Source organism: Sebastes umbrosus, chromosome 1 (assembly GCF_015220745.1).
Source record: "Sebastes umbrosus isolate fSebUmb1 chromosome 1, fSebUmb1.pri, whole genome shotgun sequence".
NCBI lineage: Eukaryota > Metazoa > Chordata > Actinopteri > Perciformes > Sebastidae > Sebastes > Sebastes umbrosus.
The window spans coordinates 21441960-21467063 of NC_051269.1; the positions used below are offsets into that span (position 1 = coordinate 21441960).

General features: G+C 42.4%; 1 protein-coding gene across 2 annotated transcripts; it reads right to left on the reverse strand.

Moving 5' to 3' along the window:
- Positions 1 to 784: 784 nt before the first annotated feature.
- On the reverse strand, positions 785 to 24329 carry si:dkeyp-87e7.4 (uncharacterized protein LOC557283 homolog). 2 transcript variants are annotated; one of them, XM_037755146.1, is made up of 2 exons: positions 24109 to 24329; positions 785 to 4587 (listed from the first exon to the last, which is right to left on the reverse strand). In XM_037755146.1, exon 2 carries the CDS (start codon positions 4575 to 4577, stop codon positions 3504 to 3506), a length of 1074 nt encoding a protein of 357 aa, XP_037611074.1. In that variant the 5' UTR covers positions 4578 to 4587; positions 24109 to 24329; the 3' UTR covers positions 785 to 3503. The 2 variants fall into 2 exon arrangements, with proteins under 2 accessions (XP_037611074.1, XP_037610982.1); XM_037755054.1 differs by lacking the exon at positions 24109 to 24329 and adding an exon at positions 23806 to 24079.
- Between the last annotated feature and the right edge of the window lie 775 nt (positions 24330 to 25104).

Sequence of the window (25104 nt, forward strand, 5' to 3'; positions counted from 1 at the left end):
TTAATACATTTTTGGCAAGTTGATCTACCATTTCATGAGCTGGTAGCCATCAAAACTGTACATCAGTTCCTAACCTGATAATTCTATTTAAAGATTGCAATATTTCATAAAGAATACCTTGTCCCGTATGTTTGAGACTGGGCATATATTTTGCCAACATATTTTTTTTATGTTACCAAGTTTTAATTTTTCCTGATCTTTGACCAGTTTCAAATATTTCACTGCCTTTGTTTCTTGTAAAAAAATAAATAAAGAAAAGGACAGTTTGAGACTTTTTCCAGATAATTAAAATCCCCTCATCAGCAGCCAATTTTCAACTTCAATGATGGTTATAGTTTGAGACAAACTTGAAAAAAAGGAGGACTGACTTTCATTAGTGGTCTATAAAATGTCAAAAATAAGAGAAAATGCCGGCTTGTTTTGTGCGGCAAACAGTCCAAAACCAAAAGATATTTAGTTTACTATCACAAGAGAATAAGAAAAGCAGCAAATTCTTCCAAATGAAATTTTGGAACCAATTAATGTTTGTCATTTTTGCCAGAAAAAAAAAAATAACTTAAATGATGATTATCAAAACAGTTGATTCATTTTCTGTTAATCGACTAATCCCTTAATCGTTTCTCAATGACACATGACTTTTGGCTTTGTGAGTCAGGGGTCTAAGAACATAAACAATCTGATCATATGGTAATGAAACTAAACTTTCTCGAAATTAGAGATTGTACTGTTCTTGCTAAAGAGTCACGTTATGAAAAATGTTGTAGTTGGTGGGGGAAAATTAATGATTCTTTTCAGATCGGTTTTATTGAACAAAAAGAGTTTTCAAAGATCATGTAGGAAATACAATATTATACAAGTGTGGCACAAACGAGACTAACAGATAGAAGATCTAGAAAAGGGAACTGTCAGTGGGCATGAACATGACTGCGTACAGACAGATCGCAGAAGGGGGGAGGAGGGGGCAAGGAAACCGAGACTCTTCCATAACGTAAAATTCACAAGAACAGACGTGGAAATCTGTAAAGCCGACCACCAAACACTGATGTGGCCTCAGTTTAAAGAACGGATTGCTAATTTGAGAATAATGCATGAACTTCAAAGTAGAAAGCACAGATTTCCACTTTACATCTGATTAGTTCTTTCCACCAAGTGGCCCATAACACAGCATTTAAACATGAAACAGGAAATACAATTTAATTTTTTCATCTTTTTGGTAGTTTTTGAAACAACAGTCCTCATTTACCGAGCTCTGTTTTAACCGTTTTAAGATCTGGTGGTTAAAGTAGTCAATATTTGGATATTTGGATATTTTTTTGGAGAAAGAATTAAAATGTAGTTTGACAAAAACATTTTAAATCAAGATCTGCTTACTGGCTTTTTCCAGAGCTTTCATTCACATTTAATGGTCTTGAGATCCGTAAAAGCTCCGAAAAAAGCTAGTAAGTGGACAATGATTTAGGATTTTGTGTTTAAGTACCGTTTCCGAGGTAAAAACTAAACTTTTGTCTCGTGGAATGTGGTTTTGTCTAAACATCGCAAACAAATGTTATAGGGGAATTCACAGGAGTTTCTCACAGATGATGACATGAAAATGGATTCAGGTGGCTCATCACATTAGAAACCCTTTGGAAAGCACACAAGGCAGTTTGGCATGCTCATCCCAACCTGCAAAGGGCAGCAGTGCTATCAATCCATCAGAGAATAACTCCCAGGAAGTCACCGCTTCTAAATGCTCCAATCTGAACTAGAAAAACAGGAACATGACGACATTCTTGTGCCAGTCATTTAATTCAGCACCAACGTTGCAAAGTTAGCACCTGTAGCAAAAACCAACGTGGGCTCAAAGAAAGCCAAACCAATTTTTTTTCGATTATTTCACACATTTTCTACGTGATGCAGGAAATACGAATATTAATGACTTTCATGTTCAGGAAACAGGCAACAATGAAGCACCGTCACACTCTCAAAGTGCAATTCTCGCCATTGACTCAACAGAGCACAGATTAGTTCTGATGGGAGATTCAACTTTCAGATGATGCAGTTTAAAATTTAACTGGTTGGAAAATAAACAGTCCTGCAGCTCAAGTTAACAAATGTCACCACAAAGATTTTTTGAATTGGCCAAACAAATGTCTTATATCAAGGCTCCAAATGACAGTTGGTTGCCTGTGAAGTACAGAAATGTGTTGGACAAAGGTAAACCTTGAGCAGCATTAGGGTTGTTTTTGTATCTGGTGAAAAACACCTTAAACCGATGGAGGTGGACCAGGGCCACATCATGGAATGGAGGAATTTTGAGGGAAATAGCCATAGAGAATAAACTCTGAAATTACAGTCAGAAATTTGTAAATATTGAATTCAGAGATCAAGTTTTATGAGAAAAACTTTAAATATTGAATTCTTATATCTCACAATTCTCAGTTTTCCCAGAATTAAGATTCAAAGATGAATCTCCGAAGTGAAAATGTTTAATAAGGCCCAAGTCCTCTTCAATACCTGCCATTTTCTGCAGTTCATTGATCGGCGTTTTGTTTCAGTAAGACATCATATCACCCAACAGTTGAAAATACTCTATAACTTTTTTGTTTCCATGTGTGGATAAACTAAACCAAAGGAACACTTAGTGAAGGACTGTAGTTGAAACAAATCATCCAGGTATCAGTGTATCTCTGTATGGGCCACGGGTTTGATTCCCTGCTGTACTCGCTCCCAGAGCGTTCCCGATTTCCAGTGGAAACACAACAAAAATACAAAAAAGGAAGACAAACTAAACACTTTTTCTCTTTCCTTTTTTTAGTTTATTTGTTTTTTTGGGACCAACCAACCACCACGTCTGCTCGTCTGAAGGCGTTGGAAACCCGCCCTGCTCATCCACCAGTTCATCTGGGAGTCCAATGGGATCGTCCTGTCCCACCACTAGCTTTATTTTCTCCTTCTTTCCAGTGGAAAATGGGGCGCTGCAGTGACAGCACTGTTTGTAAGCGCTACAAGTAAAAAAAATGCTTTTCAACAAAACGACGCTATACTTCAAATGAGTTATAAATACTCTTCAAACAACTGTGAGCACCCAGTGCCTTGTTGAAGGGCAGAAAATTCACCTTTAACCTAACAGTCACAGTGGATGCTGCGTCCTAAAATACATCAGCAACATCGGCTAGCAGGCAGTCAACTCAAAGCAGAATGATGGTTGGTTGAAGTATTGTATAGTGTAAACTAAAGTAGACCGTGAAAATGTACCAGCATTCGGCCGATAGTCATTTCCCAGCCTGCTGAGAAAAGCATCACCTAACTTCAAATGCCTTTCAATCCCGAGTGCCCCTGTCAGGAACCAGAACTTTCACAGACAGACTGACTTCTCTACCTCCAACACTCAGCAGAGATCACAACAAAAACATGTAAGACGTCTGCAATGAACACTGGGGCTCAGCCAGATATAGGCTAATGGATGTAAAACACTAACATCTGCTAAAGGAGACAATGGTTGTGGGTTTTGAGGGGAATTGTCACTTATTCTGATATCTGAAGTCTCTCAGCACATGGTTGAGAGGTTGGATCTGAATCACTGGAGACAGGTTGACCTGTAGGATCTTCTGCGCTTTTCTGCAGGCCTCAGTCACAGAGCGAGAGTCATCCACCTTTATCACTTTCCATCTAAGACTGTGTTTTTCCTTCCAGCCGTTTCTCTGCCGGGTCGTGTTGTTCAGTTCTTTGGGGCCCCGACCATTTCGGTGGAAGCCATTGCTCCTCCAGCCATTGCTGGTCAGCTCTGTGTGAGTCTCTGGGAACGCCCGTCCATTTGCGTAGAAGACCGGTGCAGAATCTCCAATGAGGGCACCGTCCAATCGGATGGGGCAGGACAGGCTCTTCTGGCTGAACAAGGCCACTGCTGTGGTGGGCGCCCCACCACCATTCTGAGAAGGCTGCAAAGGTATTCCTGAAAGCATAAGAGGGTGCTGTTGCTGTGAAAAGCCAACAGAGGGTGCCTCAGAAGATGAGTCCCAGGAAGTGTGGATCTGGAGTCTGGCCGTATGGAAGCCAGAAAGGCCCTCAATGTTGGTCAGTCTGAGGCACGGCCGCACTTGCAGTGCCTGCGACATCTCTACAGTCCGACTGGGTGTCCTGCTGCAGATGATGGCTCGATGGTCCACCAGCAGCTCTGGAGGGCGGACCCCTTGAATCTTGGGGTTGCTCTTCTCAGAGGAGTTCCAGGACGGGTGCACATCTCTCTTCCTGGCCAGGGGCTTCCTTCCCCTCCTCTTGGCGGTGGGTCTGACGTTTCTGTTGGGTGGCTTCAGCATGTCTTCAGTCAGGGGTTGGTTTGTGCAGGAGCGGTAGCCATACACGTCCTTGCTACGCAGCACGGTTGGCTTGTGGCCCTCCTCGCCCAGCTCCTGCAGGAAGGTGACCAGCTCCTCACTGCTCGAGAGGTCACGGGACATCGGACTGAGAATCTTCAGAGCATCCAGGAGGACGTTGTGCCCCGCTGACGAGATCCGGGACCAGGAGTGAACTGCCCGCTCTTCATTGGCAAATGCCAATGGCCGGCCAACCACGGGACCTCGCGCCGCATCAGCCATGTTTCTATTCCTGCCGGAAGTAGAGAAAGCATTCGGTTAAACGGAATCACAGAAAGGAACAACAAGAACCTCTTTTGTTATTTCATAACCTAATAGTGTTACAACTCTTTTTTCGGTCCCCATTCTACCAAAATAGGAGGAATTTACCCTCCATTAACTCCAAATTTATGTTTGTTGGGATATTGTGGACCTCCCACCCTGCACCTTCCCAGTGAACCTGGCAGACAAAAAGAAGTGGCTGGTGACACTTTGTGTCACAGAGGAAGCGCAAAAAAGTCTAAACTGATTCTAAGAACGATCTATGTAGCTGTTACTGGTACAGAGGGAAAAGAATAATGGACAAAAATGTAGGGGCTTTCAGCAATGCAAAAACACATTTTCCTTTTAAAAAAAAAGAAAGAATTTTAGTTCATTTCATTTCATTTTAGTTAATTTAACTAATGTGCCAATAATTCAAGTCCTTGGATTATGACAGGATTTTCACAGCTGGAAGGCAGACCTTGCACTGTACCGTGATGTTACTCTTTTCTGCTTTACATACAAAATAATTGCGAATTTCAGCATTTTTCTTTTCTCTTGTCTTTATTTGCATATTTGGTACTGAGGTAATCCAAAAGTAATGGGAAGTAATCAGATTACATTACTTTTGTATTGTGATACTTGGATTAGGTTACTTATTACAATTTTTTAACAGGTAATTTGTGATCGCATCAGATTACATTTTTACAGTAAACCTCCCAACCCTGGGAAGGAGTGAGTTTCACTGATTCCTGCAGTAGATTTGCTTCAATTATGTATAATGTTCATTTCAAATTTTACAGCAGCATGAATGAGTGTTGTTCACATCTGTTCAGAGTGCATTAGCTGTTCATATCCAAACAATGTGTGGTTCAACTCTTGTCTTTCCTACACATTTCTCTACCATCATCATTTCCGCTGGGTCTGGGTGCTGTGACCTCCCTACTACTTGTTAAATGTAGTCCGGAAACTGACGCGTGTTCTGCAGCTGAGTTCACTGCTAAATGTTATTGATACGCATGATACAAGTCACCTGAATATAAAATGTTAACATGAACATGTACTTGCTGCAGCTGTGAACACGCAGGCTGAGCATTTTTAATTGCTAAATTAATGCTTGGGGGAGAAGCTAGTTTACCGTCAGCAGCAGTGTAATCAGACACCTCACACAGCCAGACCAGCAGACAGCAACAGTGAATATAATGAAACAGTGAAGCACCACGATCTGTTGAGAGAATGACCCCAGCTGGCTTGTTGCCACTGCGACCTTCTCTCAGTTCAGCACCAGTTCAACACCTTTATACCCTTCATTTAAACGAGCTTCATTAGCTACCATGGCAACCAGGACCATTGGGACAGGAGAAACAACGCCCTGGGATCCTCTTCCAACAGAAAAAAATAAGAAAAACTTGACATGGTAGTTCAACGAGTCTCGAGGGAGGGAAACTGCAGAATATTATATATAGGGTTGCTATTTTGAAAAAAATTCTTAACCGATAACCAACCCTTGTTAACCGATTATTAACCGTTAACCAACAAGATTAGTGCCTAGCATGCAGCGGTGCACCAGCTGCAGTGAATGGAGCACAACAGACAACGGATTCTTCAGTTAACCATCAGGAGAGTAACTGCAGCACCCATGGTGCTGCGTGTAGTGTCGCGGACATGCAGCCACGTTCCCAGTAAAAGTTTCCACCACACATTTAGTTTAGTTTAGCAGGTTGTCCGCCGTGTCTGCCCGGCGTAACGATACTCTGTCTGCCCAGATTAACGATAGCGATTGTCTGACAAACAGAGTGTGTTTTTGTGCTACGTTAGCAGCTGTTTATTTGTCGGTGGATAAATAAGGGAGGGGTAATCATTATACCAATATCCCATCAGACTACAAACTGAAGCCAGGCTGCATGGTGAATCAACTGGTCCAGTGACCCCAATGCACTTGCCCCCGCTTGCTACCTGATATAGTTACTCTGCTTGATATTTCCTGGTTAAATGCACAAGCGCTGTGGCAGATCCTGTTTCAATGCAGCAAGTCGGATCAAGCCTTCAGCTGCACTTTATCAGGATGAACTTGCCTAAGCTGAACTAACCCATCCTTTGGGTTAACATGCAAACGTTAGAACATACTTGCATGCTGATGTTTAGGGTTGCAACTAATGTTTACGTTTCATTAACAATTAAATAGATTTGTTCCAAGTCGGCTACAACAGCAACGGAGAGAGAGTTGTGCATAAGACCGGGACGGTGTGTCGGCGTGGCTACATCATTGTAGGGTATGTGAATGTAAACACATCCAACATGCTAACGCACATATGACGGCATCACCCAGATGTGCCGATCACCGGGATGATAAAAGTAAAAATGTATTGAAAAAAGATAGATGTAATCATTTCTAAATTTTATAACATATTTTTAGGAATATTCTGCTTCAATCCATATATGTTGGAGTTTAGCCTTTCAAAAACAACATTTTCACTGCGGTCAAAAACGGTTTACTTTCCTGAACACACCTGTATTAACGGGGCGGTCTAGCAGCAATGTAACAGCACCAAGAACAAGTCAAAGTAAAAGTAAGCAGAAATCGCAATTTTTTTAAAATTACAATTAATCGATTGATTGATTGTTAATGCCACCAATGATCGATTAAGTAAAATGCTTACAATTTGCAACCCTAATCTAAACCAAAATGTTGGCTCAACAGACGGGCCGACATCATCATCATCATCTCTCTCTAGTTCAAAGCTCTGCCTCCTGGCAATCATAACCCCCAACAAGCTGACAAACTAAAGGTTTTCCGTGGCTACAGTCTGTACAATGAACGAGAAAATTGAGCTAGATTCAACACAGTTATACTTTCAAACTGCTACTCACTTTTTTTCTGGGAGAACTAGTTATATTAAGACTGTGTATGTTTTTCAAATATTTATTCTGAAGGATCGACAAAGGTCAAAGAAACTAATCACTTCTTATGTGGTTAAAGACCAGAAAGCTATCAACAGCATTATAAAATAGTAGAGAAAACAAGAAAACCGTACATCAGAATACCAGTGAACCTGGAGATGCTAATTAGCTGCCTGATATAAAAGACAAAGTCTGTAGATCTCAGCATCAGTCTGCTGGCTGTTGGTAATTTTCCACCTCACATGTGATCTAATATTACAAGCCATGTTCTGTTTACTGTTTACCTTACATCAAAACTGCAGACAATGAATGAGATTGTATTTCATCAGGTAAACTATATATAGTATATGAGTATGAGTATGTGGTAGTTAATTTATTCATTTTACAGTTTAAACGGCGCAGAAGACAGCATAGCCTGCAGAAGCAGAGTAGGCCAAGGAGATCTCTTGCAACTCTGCAGTTGAACATGCACACTATCAGGCCCATTAATCAGAGGCAGCAACACACAAAGTATCCATGCTGCTGCCAGACAGACAGAAGGACTGCACACCCGCAGACAGAAAATCATCCCCACCTGGTATAAGTAGGGCCCTATGATTTCCGCGATGCGTAAAACACGGACAGAATCGTGTAATTTGATAATAAAAATGGTATCCACTGTAAAATGCTAAATATCATGGAATTTGCCAAAATGTGAATGCAATTTACCAAAATCAATACTTCTGAACACATTTTGTCACGAAAACACACAAAAGAGATACACGATAAATGACGTGATACCATGCGCTAGACATATTGTTGATGTTGTTGTTGGCACGTGTTCACAAAATAGCCTGTTTCCACCAGTTTTCACACTTGGAGGTTACCTTCTAGACACGACCGTTGCAAATGTAACACATACAGTAAGTTCCTATTTGTACAGGCGACCCCTCCTCCCCCAGATTTCCCCTCAACCCGTATCTCACGCTCTCATTGGCTGTAGCTCGTGGCCAGAGTCCCCTACAGGTCCAGATGTTTAGCATGCTAGATATCTGGAATGTGTCAGTGAGGCATCGGCTAGCGCTAGCGAGCCTCTCTGTGAGCGTCTTTGAGCAGCTCACACATGACGCTTGAACGCGGCAAGTCAACACTGATTTGCTTCCGATATGGGGCTTTTGTGGGGGAGCAGAAAATCAGGGTTAAAGTCATGTCATGTGAATAAGCTATTAGTTATTAACAATCTACACAGCGAGCGCAGCGTATTTATGTTGACTAAACTGGCAAGTTATATTCATACATTCATTCATTCATCACTTTATTCAAATTGAGGATTTTGTGTTTGGATCTTTTTAGGGTCATGGCGTCATAACATATGACGGACATTGGAAGCTTCATCCGGAAACCCCAATCGAAGCTTTGAATGTAAAAAAAATTATATTCGGTATAGTCCTAGTGACCGCGCTGTCAAGAGCCCGACATTTGTTTTCTTTGGCTGTCTGGAAATCTGATGTTTCCACATCACAGATGATGAACAAAGGCATTAAAGCCTGAGTCTTACAGCTCAGACTCATGACTCGTTTGGTGACGGGGCGGCTTTGCAGGTGCACTGGACTGTAACCTGGGTTTTTCCTGCATAGAGAATTACAAGGCGGCCACTTCCGTCAAATTTCACACCGCCTCCAGCTCTCGACAACGGGTGTCTTCATGGGAAACGTTATTTTCTAACAAGCACTGCACGGTGTTGCACTCTGTGGAATTTAGTCATTTGTAACTGCAATTGCAGCATTATGCCGATGTGGTGGTGGCGCTGTATACACAGCTCAAAGAAATTAAGGGAACACTTAATCATCACAATATAACACTAAGTCAGTTAAACTTCAGGGATATCAATCTGTCCATTTAGGAAGCACAAGTGATTGTGAATCACTTTCACCTGCTTTGGTGCAAATGAAAGTGGCAACAGGTGCAATGGAGAGGCAACAGCAAGACGACCCCAAAAAGAGAATGGTTTTGCATGTGGTGGCCACAGACAATTGCCTTCTCCTTATCCTTCCTGACTGATTCTTCTCTAGTTTTGTGTTCTGCTAGTGTCCTTGTCATTACTTGTTGTATGGGGCGGTACCTGCAGCCCAATCAGGTTGCACAGGTAGTAGAGCACCTCCAGGATGGCACATCCATTCTTGCGGTCGTAAGAAGGTTTGCTGTGTCTCCCAGCACAGTCTCAAGAGCATGGAGGAGATACTAGGAGCCCGGCCGTTACACAAGGAGGGCTTGACAGGGCCGTAGAAGGGCATCAACCCAGCAGCAGGACCGGTATCTGCTCCTTTGTGCGAGGAGGAACAGGAGGAGCGCGGCCAGAGCCCTACAAAATGACCTCCAGCAGGCTACTGTCAGAAACAGACTCCATGAGGGTGGCATGAGGGCTCGAAGTCCTCTAGTGGGACCTGTGCTCACAGCCCAGCACCGTGCAGCTCCATTGGCATTCGCCAGAGAACACCAGAATTGGCAGGTCCGCCATTGGCGCCCAGTTCTCTTGCTGGATGATGTTACAGGCAGCATAACGTTCACCATGGTGTCTCCAGACTCTTTCACGCATGTCACATGTGCTCAGTGTGAATCTGCTTTCATCTGTGAAGAGAACAGGTTGCCGAAGGTGGACCTGCCAATTCTGGTGTTCTCTGGCCGGTCCTGCCGCTGGGTTGATAGCCTTCTTCGGCCCTGTCCAGCCCTCCTCGTGTAACGGCCAGTCTCCTGGTATCTCCTCCATGCTCTTGAGACTGTGCTGGGAGACACAGCAAACCTTCTTGCGACCTGATTGGGCTGCAGGTACCGCCTCATGCTACAAGTAATGACAAGGACACTAGCAGAACACAAAACTAGAGAAGAATCAGTCAGGAAGGATAGGGTGAAGGCAACTGTCTTTGGCCACCACATGCCAAACATCCCCTTTTTGGGGGTCGTCTTGCTGTTGCCTCTCCATTGAACCAAAGCAGGGGAAAGTGATTCACAATCACTTCTGCTTCCTAAATGGACAGATTGATATCCCTGAAGTTTAACTGACTTGGTGTAATACTGTGATGATTAAGTTTTCCCTTAATTTTTTTGAGCAGTGTAGTAATCACCACAGTGCACCGGGAAAGGCGCTGCTTATTTTACCAATGAGGAAGAAAAGAGAGCAACAGTCTTTTCTGGTCTTTTCCCTTCAAGTCAAATTGTGTCGGCGGCGCCCTGATACACCGTGGCTGTTCTTTTGCATCCAAACACATCCAATTTTTTAAAAGGTTACCTAAATTAACGTTATGGTTGAACGGCTGAACAAATTTGCCTGGCTCAGACATAATGAGTAAGGCAATACATGGTACCTATGCCAAAAGCATTGTGCCCCCACGTTGCAGCTTGCTGCTGGCTTTGTGGGACAGCGGTCCCCAAACTACAGGATGGATAACTTAAAATGTCATGACAGCTATCCAAAAAGTGGCAGAAGAAAAGGAGAAATGCAATAGAGAAGGTAAGGCAGCACTTTTATGAAAACTTCACTCTATAAGTTATGAAAAATTATTATCTAATATAAAATAGTTGTTTTAAAAAATAATTACTTTCTTTAGGGAGAACACTGCAGCATGCCATAGCTGCAAAAGTGGACGTGGACCACAGGGCTCTTAAAGGCTGCTTCAAAATAATACATGAATGCCTCAAGCAAAAGTGGCCCCACCACACCAGCTATGAGCCCATTATTTTCTTATGCAAGCGACTCGGCTGTGCTTGTTTTGATGGTCTGTAAATTATGCAGCTATTTTATTACATGATTGTAAATTGAACATATCCACATAATTACTGTCAAGTAGGCCAACCTAATCACTTTTCTGCCCCTAGTTCAGTGCCAACACCAAATATATGAGCAGCCACATCAATGGTGGAGATCATTGGCCAAATTTTGGAAGACCATCTGGTGGCAGAGTTGTCAAAATCCCCAGTGTGGGGATTAAGGCCCAGACACACCAAACCGACATCAAAGAACTAGCAGTGATGAAGGCCGAATATTGAGTCGACTTGCGTCTCCTTTGTCTTGGCCAAAAAAGCTGGTCTCAAACACACAGCTAAGACTACACCCAATGACCAACTACCACGTACGTTTGGCGCCTGCATGAGATGAAATAACTCTCCCTACCAGCAGGTGACAGTAGTCCGTATTCATCAATCAAAAAGGGTAACCAGAAGACTGAGGACGGTGGATACAAGACGTTGTTATGATACGTACATAAAACAAAGCAGCGTTTGCCGACCTTTTTCACACCACTCTCACTCACCACTTAGCATCATTCCATTGTATTGGAATGATCAGATGAGATGAAAAATTAGAAGAGCCTTCTGTGTTTTTCCTCTTTTCTACTCGTTGGCTTGCTTTCCTCATTTACGTTTCTCTTCTTGTGCACTGATTCATTTAAGCTGAACCACCAACCAGAGGGATTTCTGTCACCGGCGGGCTCCGCCAAATAACCTCCAACACGGGCAGACTAGAGCCAACAGTACGGGACACACCCCACAAAGTAGGCTGACGACCCAAAACTGTCCAACGGCCAACCGTCTGCCTTGTGTCATCACTGTCACCAAGCAACTGGCTCTTGTTGTGAGGTGAGATTACTTTCAACAACTAAATAAAATTGAAGTGTATATTCTGTTGAAATTGAAGTATACATTCTGATAGGCTTTCGCAACTGTGTTGCGAAAGCCTATCAGCACTGAGATTCTCCTCCTGTCGTCACTCACATCCTGACGTTGTTGATTCAGAAATGGAGGAGAGAAATATTGTAGCCTTCTGTTGCAGCTGTGTTTATGCCTAGATGACTTTATCTTGAGCGTTGATGAAGCAGCTACAATGTTAGCATAGCCTGGCACTGATCGATCCGAACTCCATTCAGAAAACAAGTATTTTAAAAGTTGTTTGCTTGTCGTTTTGCAGACAGACTTGACAAAGTATGAATTCAGACGTTTTACAAATCAACATCATTATGTAGTTATTTAGGCATACTTTTGATGTGTTTATTGCAATTAAATCACAGCACAATTTGTCTATTTTTGGTTCATACAGCTGTAGCAACGTATGGCTTGCTAGATACAGTGAATACAGCCAGGTGATGTTTTGAACCCAGACAGGACAGCGTTTGGATTTCCAAGGTATCTGGGACTTTTACAGATTCCACAATATTTACAAAGCAGCAATATTGGTTATTTCGGCCATGGTTGATGAAACTGTTGGTATCCATGGAGGTAAACCCCTCCAGCACATTTAGCGCAAGTGACATGAATGAACACAAATGATCCCGCGGTCCAACTCGCGCGAGTAAAGCGAGGCAAACATTTGCTTTGCGCTTGGTATGAATGCAACATTACACTTCTCATTACATGGGTGGGGTCCGCAATGGCGTTTAATTAGTGTCAAAACCTGCGCGCGCACACAGAACAGTATGCGCAAGCGGAAATGCATCCTCCCAAGGGAGCATTTCTGCTCTGCGTGCATAAATGCAGTTGCGCGAGCGCTTGGCTGTGATGAGCGCTCACTCGACCCCCTCTGTGCGCTCGGAACTGCTCAACTCGCTCGCTCGTCAAGTTGACTTTTGAGACTTTGGAGGCAGGGATGGAATAGACAGTGGCTGATGTGTCCGCTCTTCGATTGGTCACTTTCAACACCTACGGTCTCTGGCGGGGAAAGGCAGAATATGAATAATTCATGAACACGTGTACATATCATATCGGGATTGAAAAAGTCAGATCGGTGCATCCCTATAAATATCTGGACCTGTCAGGGACTCCGGCCATGAGCTACAGCCAATGAGAGCCCAAGACTCCCGATTACAAGACAGCAAGTTGTGTAGTGTGAACAGTACTGCAATCTGACGACTTTGAAAATCATGTAGTGTGAACTTGGCTTAAGTGTGAAGTTGATCGGATGAACGTTTGAGATATGCAACAGACATACAGAAGGACAAAGGACAGAGACAGACAGAGATTCCTTGCTTTATAGTGATTCATCACAAACCACACATGATTCTTTTGAGTAGCCCCTTTCACACAGCCTGCTCAAGGCGGGACCGTTGCGCCGTTATTACGCCTCGCTGTTTTGTATAAAAGATACGGAGGCGGAATGGGGAGACAGAGTTGTTCTGCCGCTGAGCCGGCAGTTGAGGTACTCACAGAGCCGAGCCGCCGTCTGTGTAAAAGGGACAGCCGACACAGCGGAACTACACACACAGACACACACACACACACACACACACACACACACACACACACACTAGACGCCAATGCTGTTGTGTTAAACGTCACGCCTCTTTTGCTCCTGTGATGCCAGCATGCTATCTATGACACACTGGGGCCGTTGTTTGGTTCTGTGTGAAAAAGCAAAGCCGGCATAATGGTGGATCTTCTTTACGGCAGTATTGCAGAATCTCTGTGTAAAAGGGGCTTGTGATTCAAACAGGTCTGCTGTGCTCATGTGCAGCCGTTTCCCCGGTACGAAAAAAACAACTATTCCAATCAGAGTATTGTTGGCGGGAATAAGAAAGTATTGACGAATCAATCACTGAACCGCGAATAAGAACCTACTTCACACCACCGCAGCTGGAAAAATTGTCAAAATGTAAAACAAATGATTTGAAACAAAAACAACACATTCTTCAAGTGTAATGCTGTTACAACTGGATCAAAGAATGAAACCAATCAAAAGCAATTCTCTTTCCTCAGTAAATGTAGTTTTGTTTCTCTTGCAGGTTGCCTTCACGGTGAAAATGCAGCTGCTGCTGTGTGGTCACAGAGCAGTTAATCAGAGCGAGCTGACACAAACGTCTGTGATTGGTCAGTTAACTGATGAAAGGAGAGCGCTTCATTTGATACGCCAGAGCAGGAACTCTAGATGCAGAGCATGAAATGTAACAAGCCCGATCCAGTCTAACTCAGTGTAGGCAGAAAAGGCACGGTGAGCACTAAGCGGCGAAGTCCAGGTGAGGGGTGCTGTAAAGCGTCATCTTCACCGCAGGCCTTTCCAAGTCAACCTAGAGTCGGTCGTGGCGCACCACCACAGAGGAAATAGACTCGGCGGGGCTTTCAGAATTGCTTGTTAACAGCGACACCTGTTGCCGTTAAGTCAACGAAAGTCAGCGTCGGGCCCATTTGTTACACAGATTTGGTGCTAAATTTAACAAGTTTTTAGCAGTCCACAAATTGATAAATAATTATCAAAAAACCCTCCAAAATACCACATTAAGACTTAATACCTTGAGGAACACCATAGAAAAAGCCATTCTGTGATTTGGCATCAAAAACTTTTTATATTTGGAGGTTTCTGCAAGAACTGCATTTTTCCGCAGATTGCATGGCGAGGAAAGCCTAAGAAAGTCATACATACTCTGAATGCACTAGGTCTCTAGTTTGTGGCTGTAAAGCTTCATGAGGCTGTTTATGCTAGAGGTCACAGCAGGTCATTTTATACAGTAAGGTCAAGTTTCAAAAAATGGTCTCACTACAATGAAATGGCTACTATGGGGACTAATATCATCACACATGAATACAATTGGGCTCATTGAATCCACAAGAGTCTCAGCTTTACAGCAATTCCAGTTTCCTGTTTAGGGACTTCAGTATGCAGAAACTATTTTTAGAATAGGCGTGCAAAAAACTGCATGGTTTTTGCCCAAGCATAGGATTAGCATGTCTGTAAAGGCCCTGACACACCAAGCCGACGGTCGGACAGTTTGGGGCCATCGATGAGCGTCTGTTGGCCTAGTTTTTGCGGTGAGTCCTGCACCATTGGCTAGGGCTGGGACGATTCACCTATCTCCCGATTCGATACTATCACGATACTTGGGTGCCAACTCAATAAGTATTGCTATTTTTAAGTATTGCGATTCAACAATTTATTGCGATTTTTGTTTACTTTTTTAACACTAGACCATGGGGAAAAGTTGAATCATAGACTTCTAGGGACATTTAATTTGAAAAATATCTAAATTAATACATTAAAATATATCAGTCATTGTCAGGAAGTATTTATTACATTTTTTCCAGCAACCCAAAAATCAAAGAATAAAGACATTTCCCTCACAAATTAGTGGTATTTTATAATGTAATGTACATGTAATGTTTTATACTTCTGTTGAATATAATCCAATCAATCTTATTTCCATATATGTATTTTATATATACAATCCCCATTGTTAACACCTTATTTTGAAAACGAGATGTAGTCATATGTGTACACTCTCCATCAGCTCCGTTCTCTTTATACATCCATTGTCAGCTCCATGAGGACCGTTTGAATGCATTTACCATAAATGTCAGTATATGGGTGCTCTACAGTTGTAGAGTCAGCCGACAGAGATGCAAGTGGCTGCTGGCCGTTACCACAATATGATAATGTTTCCTGTCCATGACAGATTTAGCATGCAGCTTTAGCCATGATGTCTAGCTCTGCTTTTCCTGGTAATGTGTGAAACCCAAAGTGTTTCCATACTTTACTGTATGTGTAGTGTTTACCATTTGGGATTTAAACTGTGAGGGTGCAGGTCGTATCCACGCAGACCCTCTGCCGTTTTCAACTTTCTCGGCTGAACTCACTGCGGCTCGCTGTTTGTTTTGCTTTTAACACATACGGAACGGATATGACGTCACGTTATTCTGGCTAAAAGAATAAAGCGGTGACTTCATTCTACCTAAGCATAGACTTAAATGAAGCAAAAAAAAAAATGATTTTGGCATTAAAAAAATCCATTTCAAAATCGTAGAAAAAAAAAATCGCAATACATAGTTGAATCGACTTTTTTCCCTACCCCTACCGTTGGCTCCGCAAGTTGTTGCAGTGATTGGTTGTGCAACTCTGAATTTTTGTAACTACGCGCCAACTGCGCGCGCTGCTTTTCGTTTCAACATGGATGCCTTTGAGGGAAGACTGTCTATATGACTGTTCATTGAGAGACCACAGGGACAATCACATGAAGACGTTTTGTAAAAGCTGAAAAAAGGTCTCATGGAAAGAGTGGCGACATGAGGGAGAGCACTGTGAGACAGAAAGTAATTTTGACTTGGAAGTAAGCGGTAGTAATAATTACAGTACACAAATGCAATGTTTGGCGGTACGTTGGTGTTTAGTGTTTACTACTGTTACCAAGCAGTCTACTTTCCTTTCCTGTATCACTCGTTGACTTCTTGCTCATCCACAGAATATGTTGTTCGTTGCCTCCTGACGTTTCAGAGCATGTTGCAACGAACAACGCGCTGAACATAAACGCCTCTTTGTATGCTTGTATTGCGCGTGCCATCTACGGAAGCCCACGCCACGGGGTCTCATGCCAGTATAAACAAAGCTTTACATTAGGACTGTTTCAGTCAAAAGTAAGTGAGAAATCAACATGCAACATTAACACAACAGTAACAATCTTCTCTCCCCCGCGAAGGGCATCCCGCACACCTCGGAATCCCGATCCCTTCTGAGTTTTTTTTCCCTGAGTCGCTCCGATTACGAGAACATGATGTCATACTTACTCTAGACGGATCCTTTCTAGCCATAACCCGCTCGCGCCGGTGAGTGGAATCGCTGACGTGCCCCCTGAAAACGTAAAAAAAAAGACTGTTCCCGCCTTTTAATTTTGAAAGAGCAACGGCCAATGAGGAAACGCCAACACTCAGCCGACATATCCTGTGACTTCATCACTCATTAACTCAGTGACAGACTTTTACGTTTTTAAGGCTGGCCCTCTGCAGTCCAGCCAAAAATAAACTTGGTCGGTGCTCTCTGGTGGACAAACTAGGTAATGGAGACACTGTCTCTAAATGTCTTCAAGCATGTCCTTAGCATTTCTCTACTGCAGCCTGTTACTCATCAGCCCGCATGTACATGATGGCAAAATGTGTAAACACTACACATTTTAATTGGGATTTCTGCACGGCCAGAACCCGCGACTATTATGCTCACACTCTTCGGATCAATTGCACAGCCACAACGCGGAGCTCACAATGAGCATGAGCACGGAACGGTGGGTTTTGTCCATTGACAACTTATTCCAATAGAATTTCAAACAAGACAACAACAACAACTGCATCCACAACAATGAGAGAGAAAGATTGCTTTGTGCAATTGTACTGTGAACGGAAAATAAGCAGAAAAAGATGCAAACAATATGGTCTGTCTGTTCTGCGGTGTTCAGTTCAAGTTCTGTTTCATATCACAGCAGTCTCAAGACTACAATTTTACACAACATGTAAAATACTTCTCTAATATTATTAAAACAAGCTCACAACAGTTTATAACGGATCTTTTGACAGCAGCCATGACGGAAATTCAGACCTGCTCAAACTGCAAGACAGCTGACTATGACATGCCAGAAATCTGTCTGAGGCAGATCATTCAGACAATTAATCAGGCATTGTGACTCGTGACCCCCTCAAACTGCACATCAAATGACAACCGATCTAGCAGAATTTTGACACAACTCTAAAATTAGCCGGGGGCAAAAATCTGGCTTAATCCGTACCGGGTCTCCCCAGCATAAATGCCAGTGAAAAACATGGTTGATTGTAGGAATTGAGCTCAGACTATGTGTTTCCAAGAGACGTCAACCGTGAGATTCGCACACATGCCTGGGATTGAAAATAAACCATAATGACTGACAGCTTATGAGGAGATCATCCTTAAAAGGCTTAAACTGTACAAATCTGTGGAAAGTAATAGTTGGAAATATTCATTATCTCAAGACTGACCCCACCTGGTAAGCTCAGAGTGCAGAGTTAGCTATCAATAACGGTATAGCTGTGAACGTAGCAGTGTGTGTACAATTTAGGCTATTTGTTGGTGAATAAATGCTACAACTCCCGGGCTTGCTTACCACCTGCTGCTGATTTAAGTGTAGGGAGATAGCCTTAAAGTTAGCCACAACTTCAGCTCAGGCTCTTAGACCAGCTATTCTCATTTTAGTGACAAGCTGCTCCTCCGAGCATTCCCCCCCCCCCCCCCCGGGCCTTAATGTACCATATACCCCGTAGGAAGGTATGAAAAAACAGATACCACCCAAGCCTAATATGTCATAAAAGATGTCATAAAAAGATCATAGCCTAGTGCAACATAAAAAATGTCATAAAAAACGTCAGTAATTATTATAGTAGGCCTAGTAATGGGTGGAAATGTTCATTATCTCAAGTCTGAACTCACCCGGTTAGCTCAGAGTGTAGAGTTAGCAATTACTAATCATTTATACCAGAACTAAGTACTCAAAGATGGTGGATAGTTTTCCCCAGAGGAAGAAACGCTTGTTTTAAGGTAAGGCAGTTCCCCGTTACTGTGTGTTAATATAAACTCAGTTACTTATGCTTTGTTTATAGACACCGTGGCGTAGGCCTCCGTAGATGGTGCGTGCTACGAGCATGCACCATGTGTGAAGTGTTTATGCTCAGAGCATTTTTCGTTGCAATATGCTCCGAAACGCCAGAGGGTGTAGAAACAACATATTCTGTGGATAAGCAGAGTTATTGACCAGCACAACCAATGAGAAGAGCTAAAACTGTCGTTGTTGCCTAGTGAATGGCGTTCCTTGCGCTCTTTTTGGTGACATACTTTACCTGCTGCCTCTGCAAGGCTCTGCGCCCTACCTCGCGTAGTGAAGAGCAAATGTCTTATCATGTGAAGGCAGCTTTAGAGGCTTGGAGACCAAGAAACTGCAAGGCTCTGTAAACAACTGTTGCTAGCGAGGTAGCACCACATACTAACATATTGATTCCTACTAAGTATGACGCAAAATTGAGTATACAGTGCGTTCCGAATGCATAGTATGTGGATTTTGTGCACCCAAGAAATGCCCGGATGTATACTAGATTAGCAAGAAAATCTGAGTATGAGATGAGAGCTTATTGAACATACTCAACCGCCCCAAAATGCATTGCGGCTTTTCAGACTGTACAATGGTGGACTAAAATATGTAATAATTTCAATTTGTCCTAAAATAATACGGTGGCTTGGACGATACATGTGATGCAGAGAAGACGTATTGCTTGATTTTACTTCAGTAATGGCATAATTAATCGTTAATTTAGTAAGCAATATGCAGTATACAGATTGAGTATGCAGTTTAGGTTATTGTAGTATGCAGTATGTTAGTATGCAGTACGTTAATATTCAATATGTCAGTATGCGAAACACAGCCTTGTGACCTAGGAACTGCAAGGCTCGTCGGTGACAACTATAACTCACGGGGTAACGACTAATCCGCTGGCCAGTCAGGCAGCAATATTATGAATCATACTATAGCAAAGGCATGACCCGCCCTACTCTGCCCCTGACCAGCCCTACTCTGCCTCTGATTGGCTTACCCTGATATTCTTACCCTAACCAATCTCACTCCTCATGCCTAAACCTAACCAATCACACCAGACAGACAGACAGTGAGTAATCTGAGGCAGAGTAGGGCAGGTCATACCTTCGTAACTTAGCAGCCGGGAACATGCAAGCACTAGTCAGTCGCATGGCTCTCAAAGCTCCTTTCAGTTTTCTATGTCCTAAACCACCATTTTACTGTCATGATTGTGTATCATTTCATTCAATAAAGAGTTATAGAATGCTGCAAGAATGAGTCCTAAAACCCGGAAATGAGTTAGCATTTTAGCACTTCCAGTTTCCCTCGTCTTGAAGTCAATGTTTTTTTTTTAATGGGTTTTTAGTTAGATGCCTGAAATAACGTCTGTGAATAACACCAGCTGAAGAGGTTTTTAACGTACTCGACATGTGAATTTTGAAGCTTTTACGTATTTTAAAAAAGGCGGTTTTTAACAAGTGGCTAAATGAGACTACAAAACGTCATCAGGCCAACTCGGTCATCTTTACAGCCTCGTTTTTTTATACTCCTTTCATGAGACTGTGGTGTAGTTCGTTTATAGCCTAATGTTAGCTTTTTACTTCTGGCGATTGCTTTCACACTTTGATAATCATTAAAGTGGTGTTAATTTGTGGAGATTATTTTGCGTAAGTATCATAAATGTTTGTTTGCCACAGAGCTTATTTTCTGCAATAATTCAAAATCCAATGGAAAATCCCATTAGTTTTTTGTCGAGGGAACCACGGCGATGCTAACTTCCTGGTTGACCTACAAAAATACGTCATCCCTTCAGCACTCTATTGAAGAATGGGAAAAAGCTCCCCGAGCTAGCTAGCTAGCTAGCTTACTAATAGGGAATGGAAATGTGACGTCACTGACAGCAAGTCAGACGTTTTTGGAGGATAAAGGGTAAGAGTGCCACCCGCTGGCTGTTTACTGCAAGTGTCCAAAGATAACACACAACACTGCATAGTGAATAAGATTCAAAAGCCTTATTGTAGTACATAGAGAATATAGTCAGACACAAAGGTAAGCTAGCTAGAGATGTTCCGATACCATTTTGTCCTTCCCGATACGGACGATACCGAGTACCGATCTGATACCGAGTACCGATCCGATACCGAGTACCGATCCGAGCGTGATAAAAAAAAAAAGATATAGTTATTATTGTTTTAATTATTTAACAGCTGTTTACTACTGACCATGTATGATGTGGTATCATTACTATCTTTGTTGTGTGGCCTGGCTCAGGATAGACCCTTTGCAAAACATGAACAGATTTTCCACTGTGAAATATTGCCAAATGGCTGACATTTTCCTCGCTCTGACTACTGTTACCGTTACACTCTCCACTAGCACTGCACTGTTGTTGTTTGCTATTGTCACGTGACAAACTAGCTGCAATCATTTCTTAAAACTGTAGTTGCCAGTGGCAGCCATGATATATCCAGGGCGACAGCACAGTGAAGGCGACTGTTTTGGAGCGGCAAGGAAGAATTCATTTCCAGTAAATAAATAATGGTATCGGATCGGTGCATAGACTGGCATACTTGCCAATACCTGATCCCGAATTTGGGCAGTATCTGACGCATTTCCAACACTGGAATAGGTACAACTCTAAGGCTAACTTTATGTGTTTAATTTTGCAAGACACCGGTATTTTAAATATGCAGTATTAACATATTGTTAGTATTCTTATCTTTGTTCGGATGATTGTGAAGTTACATAAACAGACTGGTGTGTTTACTCGATTGATAAGAACAAAGAAACTAAGACTAACCAAATCAATCTTTTCCTAAACCTAACTAAGTAGCTTAGTTGCCTAAACCTAACCAAGTCAATCTTTTCCTAAACCTAACCAAGTAGTTTTGTTGCCTAAACCTAACCAAGTCAATCTTTTCCTTAACCTAACCAAGTGGTTTAGTTGCATTTGTCTTCCGCACGTACTTTATACATTTCCGATGATGATCGCTTGACAGATGACAGGACCGGTGATATAAAATGACCGGTAGCTGCGTACGCTACCCTCCAAAAATGTTGGTGCACCCCAGAATGCTCCGCGATTCCCATTCACTGTTGACATTTAACCGCGATAACCATTTTTTATTTTCCGTCTCTATCGTTAGCTCAACGGTCTGCGAGATTACAGGTCAACAGAACTAACAACACAAACAGACTGGTGTGTTTACTCGATTGATAAGAACAAATAATCTAAGCCTAACCAAGTCGATCTTTTCCTAAACCTAACCAAGTAGTTTAGTTGCCTAAACCTAACCAGGTCAATCTTTTCCTAAACCTAACTAAGTAGTTGTGTTGCCTAAACCTAACCAAGTCGATCTTTTCCTAAACCTAACTAAGTAGTTTTATTTCATAAACCTAACTAAGTAGTTGTGTTGCCTAAACCTAACCAAGTTGATCTTTTCCTAAACCTAACTAAGTAGTTTTATTTCATGAACCTAACTAAGTAGCTTAGTTGCCTAAACTTAACCAAGTCGATCTTTTCCTAAACCCAAGCAAGTTGATTAGTTGCATTTGATTTCCGCACGTACTTTATACATTTCTAATGATGAACGATTGACAGATGACAGGACCGGTGATATATAATGACCAGTAGCTGCCGTACGCTACCTTCCAAAAATGGCGGCGCGCCCCAGAATGCTCCACAATTCCCATTCTCTGTTGACCGCGATAACTTGCTCCATTTTTTATTCTCCGTCTCTATTGTTGCTCCTTTGCGTCGAAAGGAGCCAGTTGAGGTGGTTCGGGCATCTAGCACGGATGCCTCCTGGGCGCCTCCCTTGGGAGGTGTTCCAGGCACGACCAGCTGGGAGGAGACCACGGGGAAGACCCAGGACTAGGTGGAGAGATTATATCTCTACTCTGGCCTTGGAACGCCTCGGGATCCCCCAGTCAGAGCTGGTTAATGTGGCCCGGGAAAGGGAAGTTTGGGGTCCCCTGCTGGAGCTGTTGCCCCCGCGACCCGATCCCGGATAAGCGGTTGAAGATGGATGGATATTGTTAGCTCAACGGTCTGCGAGATTACAGGTCAACAGAACTAACAACACAAACAGACTGGTGTGTTTACTCGATTGATAAGAACAAAGAATCTAAGCCTAACCAAGTCAATCTTTTCCTAAACCTAACTAAGTAGTTTAGTTGCCTAAACCTAACCAAGTCAATATTTTCCTAAACCTAACTAAGTAGTTGTGTTGCCTAAACGTAACTAAGTCAATCTTCCTTAAACCTAACTAGGTAGCTTAGTTGCCTAAACCTAACCAAGTCAATATTTTCCTAAATCTAACTAGTTAGCTTAGTTGTCTAAACCTAACCAAATCAATATTTTCCTAAACCTAACCAAGTAGTTTTGTTGCCTAAACCTAACCAAGTCGATCTTTTCCTAAACCTAACTAAGTAGCTTAGTTGCCTAAACCTAACCAAGCCAATATTTTCCTAAACCTAACCAAGTAGTTTTGTTGCCTAAACCTAACCAAGTCGATCTTTTCCTAAACTTAACCAAGTGGTTTAGTTGCATTTGTCTTCCGCACGTACGTTATACATTTCTAATGATGAACGATTGACGATTGACCGTACCGGTGATACGTAATGACCGGTACCTTCCAAAAATGGCGGCGAACCGTAATAATTTACTCCATTTTTTATTCTCCGTCTCTATTGTTAGCTCGATGGTCTGCGAGATTACACGTCAACCGAGCTAACAACACAAACAGACCGGTGTGTTTACTCGCTTGATAAGAACAAAGAAACTAATGGTGTCACTATATATCTATTTTTTTAAATGATATTAAAAAACGCTAAAAACAAAACAAACCAGACTAGCCAATAAGATTAACGCTACAAAACGTGCGCAAACCTCTAGTCGTCCAGTAGCTCTGGAGCGCCCCCTGGACGAACCAATAACACTCAGTTTAACGTGTGTAACACTGCTCTGAACACAAACTACAGACACATATATTCACCCAGACGCCGCAGAGAAGCTCATTTAAAACTTTCAGTGGTTTGATGGAAGACGTCGCCATTTTTCACACGGACTTGTGAACTGCCAGCGACCAGCCTTTGCTCGCCAAACACTCTCCGAGCAATCTCTCTCCTCTGTGTGTCGGAGAGCTGAGAGCAGCTACTAGTTGTAGCGGCTCCTCTCAGCAGCTCCTCTCCGGCCGGCCTTGTTCTCTCAGCTCTCAGCTCAGCCAGACTATAATCCCACAGTCCTCTGCTGAGTCGGAACCGTGAAGGTTACCGACGTGAATAGGAGGCGGAATTACCTTTTAACGGCGCTGTTTCGGCATCCTCCTCCGGTCACCACTGCGCCCGACGCTCCACGGTAAAATGGCTGCAACAACAGCGGTGTGGATGACAGACCAGGGAAGAGAGCAGAGAGAGGCGGAGGCAGCCGGGGAGAGAGGAGAGGTGGGCGGGCTCTGTTCAGCCGGCGGAGGGGTGGGGGTGGGGAGAACAAGTCACTGACAAATATATATATATTATTATTATAGGTTCAACTGGGAAAAATCATTTATTAAAAAAAATACATAAAAAACTCAAAGATTTTTTTAAATTTTTTGTTTTATTTCATATCACAATTTATTATGTGGATTGTTGGCTCTCTCAAGCCGAGAAGCCTGAGTAGATTGTGACCTCATGACTGGGCGGGGCTTATGTCGTGTTTGTGACTCCAACTCTTTGCATCAGCAGCCAACCATCAACCATCCCAGTGACCTCACATATGATCGGTGGTACTGTACTTGAGTCCAATTTTGAGGTACGTACTTGAGTATTTCCATTTGATGCTACTTTATACTTTTACGACTTCTACTCCACGACATTTTGGAGGAAAATATTGTACTTTTTTACTTCACTACATTGATTTTACAACATGTAACTAGAACTCTTTGCATCAGCAGCCAACCATCAACCATCCCAGTGACCTCACATATTATCGGTGAAATAATAATTTTATTATTATACATTTATAAATGATTTAATATAATGTTATATATTATAATAATATCATAAATTATTTATAAATTATTTCCATTTTATGCTACTTTATACTTTTACGACTTCTACTCCACAACATTTTGTAGGCAAATATTGTACTTTTTACTTCACTACATTTATTTTACAACATTGGTTCGGCTACTGGCTACTTTTAAGATTTAGATTATTAATACATAATAGAAATATAATATAAAGTAACTACCTTTACCAGCTGCAACATTAAGGTGATATCCATTCTGCATTATGAATAATTTTACTTTTGG

Excerpts from the sequence above, each read along its gene's own strand:
- si:dkeyp-87e7.4 (XM_037755054.1), bottom strand. The coding sequence starts at position 23,828 with ATGAGCTTCTCTGCGGCGTCTGG. Across the intron at positions 4,588-23,805 it reads AGCTTCTCTGCGGCGTCTGG|GAATAGAAACATGGCTGATG; the intron begins GTGAATATATGT and ends TACTTCCGGCAG.